Source organism: Glycine soja, chromosome 1, assembly GCF_004193775.1.
Source record: "Glycine soja cultivar W05 chromosome 1, ASM419377v2, whole genome shotgun sequence".
Lineage (NCBI taxonomy): Eukaryota > Viridiplantae > Streptophyta > Magnoliopsida > Fabales > Fabaceae > Glycine > Glycine soja.
In genome coordinates, this window is record NC_041002.1 from 5,319,631 (window position 1) to 5,328,345 (window position 8,715).

The window sequence follows — 8,715 nt, forward strand, 5'->3', positions numbered from 1 at the left end:
GTGTGCTTGGGTGTGTCGATCAAAAGAGAGAATGCAGAGGAAAAAACAAGAGAAAAAAAGATTTTGAATTTTTAATAAAGACTTAAATATATTTTTAGTTTAGGTAAGTTAACGTTTTTTATTTTTTATTTTATTTTTCTCATTATAAGTTGATGTTTTTTAATTATAATTCTTGTAAGTTATTTTTTTTGTTTAATTTTAGTTCTTATAAGTTTATATTTTTTAAATTTTAGTCTCTTTAAAATTCTAAATTTTTTATTTATAGTTCTCATAAGTTTACACTTATAGAGATTAAAATTGAAAAAATACAAACTTATAAAAAATAAAAAAAGAGCAAAATATCTTACAAAGACAAAATAAAAAAATACTTATTTACATGAGTTAAAATTAAAAAAATAAATCTGTAAAAATCAAAAACATATTTAACCTTTAACGAATAATAAGGTTGGAGTGTGATAAAAAAAAACTCCATCTCACATTCTTACCAGTGTCAGGATCGCATTCAGGAAAAAGAAAATAAGGAGCAAATAAAGATATAAATTTAATGGACAAAGCATAAGCTAGTCATGATGGCGGAGTGGTCTAGGCGCAAGTTCTGGTCCTCGTAAGAGGGCGTGGGTTCAAATCCCACTTCTGACAATTTTTTCCATCTTTTTAAAACATTGTCGCGAACGGTTTCGACTATATTGGATTGTGGCCCATTTCATATCCATTCCATTGGGCCCGGATTAGATCCAAGTCAAGCAGGCCGTTCACCCACTGGCAGGGTTGTCGCTAGTAGTCATCCATGAGAAATTGTTCATTTGTTCACCTCACAAGTAAATAAATAATAGGAACATATTCCATTTAAATTTCAAATATTTAATTAGCAACTAATAATTGAAGGAAAATTAAGGTTTTAAGTAGAGGAAAATTAACAGATGACTAAATTTATTTAAGTTTTAAAATAATACAGGGGTTAAAGAAACTTTTGAAGATTATAATTACACACACGATTCAAATTAAACAGATAATTTCCACGTATGTTTGTAAAGCTTCAAGTTTTTTAGTTGTCTTCCAATATTTTTTTTCCACTTTTATATTTTTTTTCCTATAAAATAGGTCAAACGTAGTTAGGATAATATAACTACACTTACTTTTCTTGATGTTAGTGATATTAATATAGTCAGTTTCTTTTGTTCATTGCTTTATTATTTGTATGGATTTTACATGAAATACATGAGCTATATGAGTAGGGTTCTTTTTTCTCAATAAAATAAGGGAGAGAAATGTAATTTTTAATTGAGAAAAGTGTAGGTACGTTTACTATTAACCTAAGGAGATCAAGGTTAATGTAACTATCCCAACACATTTTATTAATGTTACATTGGAATAATTTCAATAAAGGAATACAAATTAATCTTAAAATATCATCAATAAAATGTATTGGAATTTAAATGATTCTATTACATTTTATTAATGCATGTTATTTTGAAATAATTTCAATAAATTAAGGAATAAAAGTGTTTTATAAAATAACACTAGTACAATGTTGAAAATAAACGGGAAATAGTAATTCTAAAAAATTGGTCGAGTGGAGTATATCTAATAGATCGTATGTTTGAGCCGTTATTTGTGTCTATGGGATAGATAGATTTAACTATATAAGTATATCATCTTTGTAAGTATTCTTTTAAATTTTAAGAAATTTTCTGTCTTTGATTAAAGAAATTATTAGGTGGTTTGGAACTATAATTTGTTTATGATTTCAATGTATACATGATGCTATTGTGACAAGAAATTTTAATGCATGGTGAGCCAAAGTAGATTCGGCTACAACTATTTCAACATGATCCTAAATTTCGACTGATGAATAAGTAATTTGGTTGGTCATTAAGATTCTAAATTTCGAATGATGAATAAGCAACTTGGTCGTTAAGAGGAAAAATCTAAGTGAATCTTAACAAAAATATGACCAAATTTAAAGTAAAAGAACACAATAAAATCGACAAAGAAAGACTGAAAAAAAAATTAATAATTACATTAATGGGTTGTTTGTTGGAGAATCCTTACACATGTTTCTAAAATAACTACCTATACTTCAAAATCTAAATAACTTAATCTGAACCACGTTCATACATGATCCCTTCAGTATCAATCGGTTTCGGCAAGTTTACTTGTGTTTCGGCTAAGTAGCAGCCAGACACACTTCCCATGTTCCACTTTTCTGGGAACAACTTCCTAGTTCTTGGGATATTCACGTTCTCAACTCAACTGATTTTACGAATAAACCCATGATTTTAGCTTCAATTCAAACTCTAATGAACTTATCTTCTTAGTTCCTTCTAAATCTTCAAAAAATTGACCGAATCATCTTCTCTAACGGTTATACCTTATCACTTTATTCGAAATCACAATAACCTCTTTTGATTATGCTTTCATCCCTATTCATTCAACTATCTGAAAATATTTCAACTAATAACACGTTTGAAATTTTATAATTAATTTATATGAAAAAATTAATAACATTTGATTATATATTATATGAAAATTAGTCGGATAACATAATAATTTTTCTTCTGACCGGTGTGTCATTCTCTCCTAAATTTTTCAAACTAAGAAAAAGAAGGAAATTAATAATAGAACCGACAAGAGGATGAAGGTCATCTGAATTCCATGACAATCAAGGACTCCATAACATAATCCAGAACATTCCTTTACAATACAAGTTCTTTAGTTTGTCGTATTGGCAACATTTTAATCTCTAATTAATTGAGCTGTGTAATCATACTTTCTCTTCTGGTCGAAGAGCTACATCCAAGTTTAGTCTAGTCATCTTATTCTGCAACTGCATATAACTGTAAGAAAATGATAACATGAACAGCATGGAATTGACAAAAAGGAACACTGGTCCCCCAGCCAGTTATTTTCATTTGGGACCCTTCACGAGGTCGAGGTGTGCCATATCCCTATAAAAATTAAGTATGCTTTATGTATGCAAAAAAAAAAAAAAAAATACCACTTTGCTCTTATTAATACGCCAGGTGTGCATCACGTGGTTGGTTGAAATTTCACCATGCACTTGCAACAACAAGCGTATACATATATAATGCACATGTCATTAACAGTTTTTGAAATGACCATTTCTGGCATAGAAAGAAGTAAGTGCCATTTACATCCAATGAAAAAATGTGTAGTTATTTTCATGCACCAAATCTCATTGATTTTTTTTTTACTTTCGGTTATTCACTAATAGGATCAATCACAAGCCGAAATAACAACAGGATTAATCACAAGCCACAATATATAACAATATCCAAAACAATGCCTTTGTAACCTGTTGTGGCCACTAACTAGTAATGTTTACATGTTGTATATGCCTTAGCCATATATAAATATAAACAAGTATGTACATGTATATCAATCAGCTCAAAGAACGTCCTATAGTTTTCACAATTATTAGTGTTACATTGATTCTTGAATGAGAAGGGGAGTTGGATATTTTATCTTAGAGGAAAAAGGTTAATAAAGTTTAGAATTGACAATTTTTATTTTATTTTTTGTGATCAATGATTAATTAAACAATTATTAAAAATGAAAAATAAAAAATTGTTGGGGCCATGGCAACCGCCAGCCAAGTAGCCTCCACCACTGGGTTGCTCTATTTGTCAAGAGCATGTTTGAACAAAGGCCACAATGAGAGGGATAGGCAGTGATTTTATGATCACAATTAAGCAAATGGCAGTGTAGTGACATCTTGTCCACATTAGTTAGGGAAGCTTCAAGGGGTACTTGGAAAGAGGGGTAAGTGATAAACCAAGGTCACTTTCTAGTGGTTCATCATAAGATAAGGAGCAAACATATAGTTCAACAAGAGAACAAAGAATGTAAATTAACTGCAGGAATAATGGTGATGGAATCACCTATGGATTTTTCTCCCAACATTGTTTGTCCCTTTGTGCCCTCCTTGTCTGCCTTATTTTTCAAAGGGTAGCATATGACAACCTTCTCTTTGTGTGCCAAGAATTAGTAAATGTCAATGACATAAATGAGTACTCACACTAATAGAGTATTTGGAAATATATCAAGTTTCCTGTGTAAAATCTTCAGGTTGACCTTTTATCATGTTCACTCAAAAATGGTCCAGAGAAGACTCTTTGGTGACTTTGTGTTCTATTGCATTTTCCCTAAGTATTTCAGTTTTAGAGAAAAATATATCTTTTTTAAATTGACGGAATGTGCCCTAGTCATGACTATGCCAAAGGTTTTTCAAATTTTTTGGAGCTAATGGTATGTTTTGTTCAGGAAAGAAAGTTAAAAAAAAAAAAAAGAATAGTGATGGAAAAAAGAAGTAGAAAATTAAATAATTTTTTAGATTGTCTAGAAGGAGAGAAAATGAAAGGAAGAAAAGATGAATATTTTCTTCTTGTTTAGTGGTGTAAAAAGTGAAAGGAAAAAATATATGTAAAATAAGTAAATATTTTCTTTTTCTTTTTTTTCTCTTTTGGAGAAAAGACACAAATGATACTTATTCTATTTGAAATAATCTTTTCTTTCTTTGTCTCCTTCAACCAAAAGAAATGATCATAAATTTGAGAGTTTTCTTTCCTTCCTCAATTCATCCTCCCACTTTCATCCATACCAAATAAAGTCTAAAAGTTTTGTAATTTGAATATCCAAAAGTTATGGTACTCTACAGTTCAAACTCAAAACTAGTAGTAGTAATTATTTGCAATTTTGTAGCAACTGATCCACGCACTTAGTAGTAATTATCTTTTTCAAAATAAAAGGAGGCAATATTTTGTTGTGATCATAAACTGGTGGAGGTTCTGACAGAGGAGAATCAAATTTTAAGCTTGTGGAACCTTAATTTAGCAGCCTCTGAGAGCCACTATTGCACGAAGTGCCACCCTGCTATTATATGTGTAGCACGTTATGCTTTGATACCTTGTAACACGGGCACAAAAAAGAGATTCCTTCAAAAGCATAAGGCATAGGGATCGAGGCTCCCCCTACCTTTACCCTCTAGGAAATAACATTGAGAAAGGGAAAGAAATATTACTCGAGAAAGAGAGTATTTTATGTTGATAATTCAAGTTGTTGGGTTTTCAAAAAAAAAAAAAAAAGAATATAATTCAAGTTGTTGAAGATTTAGGTTCTTTGTCAATTTCTTGTCATGGCTCACAAATTGGACATCCTATCCCGTTTTCTCTTGGCAGAGATGCAAGAAATGTGAAGTTCAATGCTTAGGGTAACCTTGATCTAAAATTAAAAAAAATTGACATTATAAATAAATGAAAAAGAGGGAAGGAGATGAAATTTAGCCCTTTAAAATATAAATAAAAGATACAAAGTTTGTGATGTTAATTATTTTTCTGTACAAAATCAAGGAGCAATAGGATCTAACATTTCTTGAAATTTGATATTCTAAATCCCACAGCTGGTATCTACCAAAACCCACTGCTTGTTTAAGCAGAGAAATAAGTAACATTCAAGAAAGAAGAGAGAAACTAGACCAAGAAAAAAAATTGGAATGCTCAATCAGCCACCAATGACCATAGTTTCTTGGAGCTCTCCACTTCCTTCTTCTACAATTCACTTCTCTATACCTGAGGAAGGATCATTTTCCTGAAAAGAGGAAAAGAACTAATTTAATTTTTCTATATGTGCATATGTACAAAAACACACACTAAAATAGAAATAAAACAAAATTAAAGCATGACTATACCTATTGATCTCTTGCAATGAAGAACTGCTTCATAAATTGAGTTCTCATGATCATGCAAATCACCAATAGGATGTGTTGCAAGTGTTGGTTTTGGTGATGACCCTTTCTGTGTCAAGCATTTAACTTGCCAATCTGTCTTATCAATATCATCAACTCTGATGCTCTTCCTTGACCTCCCTACTTTCTGCCTTAATTGGTTGACATACCTAAAGAAGTCCACCAAAGTTCTCCTTGTTGACTTTCTCCACTTTGTAAGCAATCCATGATGAATTTCCATAGCTCTCTGAGAAAAAGTCTTGGAAGAAAAAGAAGAACTAAGCTTGGTTTGAGTGGGATCTGGTGTGTTGCAAAACTCTACTTTGGAAGGGTCAACAAACATAGGCCTTAGAAGGCCATCAGAGAAAATCTCATCAGCAGGAACAAGAACAAGAGGTGAGTGAGGGACAGAAATATCAAAATTGAAGTTGAATTCCTCACAGCTTTTTTGCACACTGAAGTTGAATTCTTCTTCTGAGGTGCCTCCATAGGAACTATAATAGGGGGGTTTATTACAGTTTGATAACCAACTGTATGAAAAACTATCACTGGCTAGAGGCTCTGATGAGGGTGGTTCCATTATTTTGCCAAGGATTTAAATTAAGCAAACAATGATGAATAAAAAAAAGACTTATATACTCCTAAGGACAAATTGATGTTATTGATAGCTTATAGTGACAAAACAATGGTGACCACAAGGGGAAAGTTTGTCTATTCTATCAAGGTCAAGTAGGGAACAAATGGAACAACATAAATGCAAAAATGTATCCACTTTAAGTAGTAAAAGTTTAGCTTGCTTTCTCATCTATATAGTTATTGTAGTCTACAAATTCTTCTGAACAGAAAGACATACGATCAACAAATGAAAGTTTAGCTTGCTTTCTGTCTTTATAGTTTTTAAGAAAATGTAGTAACTTGAATTTGCTTCATAGCCTTTATTATTTCAAGCAAGTATCTATCACACTAAATAATAATAATAAGGAGCGTGGTGATTGCCATGCATGTTTTATGATGTAAAACGGGGTTTTTGAATTTTGACGTATGAACAGCATGATAAATGCCATAAAGTATGGTATGGAAAGTATTTTTTAGGTATAGTATGGATTTTTTTTGGTAATGAGTTTGAAAAGTATTTGAATGGTACTAAAGAAATTCTTAATTGAATACGTCTTGTGTAAAATATTTACGCGTAATAATTTTGAAAAAAAAAAAGCCTAATTATTGAGCTCCGGGTAACCTGATTTGAATGTTTTGCATTAAATTTCAACAGGAGCACGTGAAAGTTGTATTTGCCAAAAGGGAATGGACTACACAGCCCTGCTATCTCCCCAAAATTTTGATTTTATTCCGTAAAATTACTTGTATTTTTTTACGTGAGATGATTTTATTGGAATAGAATCAGATTATTATAGATGAAAAAACTCTTCATCAACTGAATATCTAGGTTTAAACTCAAGATCAATTGTTAAACAAAAACAACTTTTGTCAGTTTTTTTTTTTTTTTAAATATTATTATATCTAAAATATAAAAATCATTTAACACATATTTTTGTTCACCAGATTCTAAAACCTTTCCTCTATTCATGTCTATTTCATCACACACTGATAAGGGAATTTAACAATTTTGTGCCTGAAGTTTCTAATAGCAATCACAAAAATTGAAGGAAGTACTTGTAACAGAAATAAGGTCGAAGCATCAACCTGTTCATCCATGAAGGCCTAATTTAATTTCCCCCACAAAAAGAAAGGATAACGGAAAACCAAGATAGGAACATGCCCCACAATATTTTAATATAATTTGAATCAAACAAAATAGAATTATAGAAGCATAAAACAACAGAAACAGCCAGAAAAAAGGTTAGTGGCTATGTCTCCCCAACCAACTGAAACTTAGTTTTCTGCTGATATACAAAGAGAGGCTACAATCTTAGTTCACACCTATGAAGCACCAATACTGACATGGACATCGGACACGACACGGATACGTGGATAACTGTAATGTCCAAAATATAAAACGTAGTACGGATGTCGTGTCGGTGTCGGACACTGACATGGACTCGTGTCGAACACTGAACACGGCAAGGGGCTGGAGTGTCCGTGCTTCATAGGTTCACACTTAACAGATCAATGCCTTTTCCACTTACACCCACATTTTTACACAGAAGAAAAAACAAAAAAGCTTCTAACTCTTATGGTTTGCAAAACATTTGCTTTAAAACTTTTCACTTGCAAAAGTTTAGTCAAATCAAAACTCTGTTCATTCTCTCAAGGGTCGCTTTTTGTTTAAACAGAACAAGTGGATGATAATACCAACAACAGTATCAAGATACATCCTAACTGAAAAACTGATGGGGCCAAAAGAATAACATTATAGTTGACAGGTAAAAGCCAAAGTTGTGGTTGATTTTTTAGATAGCTACATGAACATGTATTGATAAATATCTTTATACCTGATCAAAAAAGAACGAAAGTAATAAGAACTAATTAATCCAGATGATAGGTCCATCAATATAAGAAGTATACCCTTAAGTGCACAGCATTGTTAGGCTTATCGCATTTGAGATATTGTCCGCTTTTACTTTTTATGCGGACTTTCACGGTTTTGACCTTGAAAGATGCCTCATCAATTTAAGATCAAAGGAGAAGGGTGTTTTTAAACTATCCTTGATCTTAATTCCTATACAATGTAAGGATTTTTTTGGTGTACTAAAACAATAGTCCCAATTGAGACTAAGAGGCTACAAGGTTTGACAATCTCCATGTGTGGCCTAGGCCCTCCTAATATCAATGTTCTAATCTTAAGTATGTTGTATTGTCAGACTCATCACTTGTGAAGTATTGTCTGCTTTGACTCTTGTTTGAGTCTTCACAATTTTAACTCTCTTTTTTATCAACAAAGATCACAATTTTAACTTTAATAAGCATCCCGACGAGTTAAGGTTAAGGTAAGAGGATATGTGTAAACTACAATT

General features: G+C 31.7%; 1 protein-coding gene across 1 annotated transcript; it reads right to left on the minus strand.

The window, feature by feature from the left end:
- Positions 1 to 5,290: 5,290 nt before the first annotated feature.
- On the minus strand, positions 5,291 to 6,641 carry LOC114411142 (probable membrane-associated kinase regulator 6). The gene is made up of 2 exons (XM_028374901.1): positions 5,708 to 6,641; positions 5,291 to 5,607 (listed from the first exon to the last, which is right to left on the minus strand). The coding sequence occupies exons 1-2, from the start codon at positions 6,321 to 6,323 to the stop codon at positions 5,600 to 5,602; spliced, it is 624 nt and encodes a 207-aa protein (XP_028230702.1). The 5' UTR covers positions 6,324 to 6,641; the 3' UTR covers positions 5,291 to 5,599.
- Between the last annotated feature and the right edge of the window lie 2,074 nt (positions 6,642 to 8,715).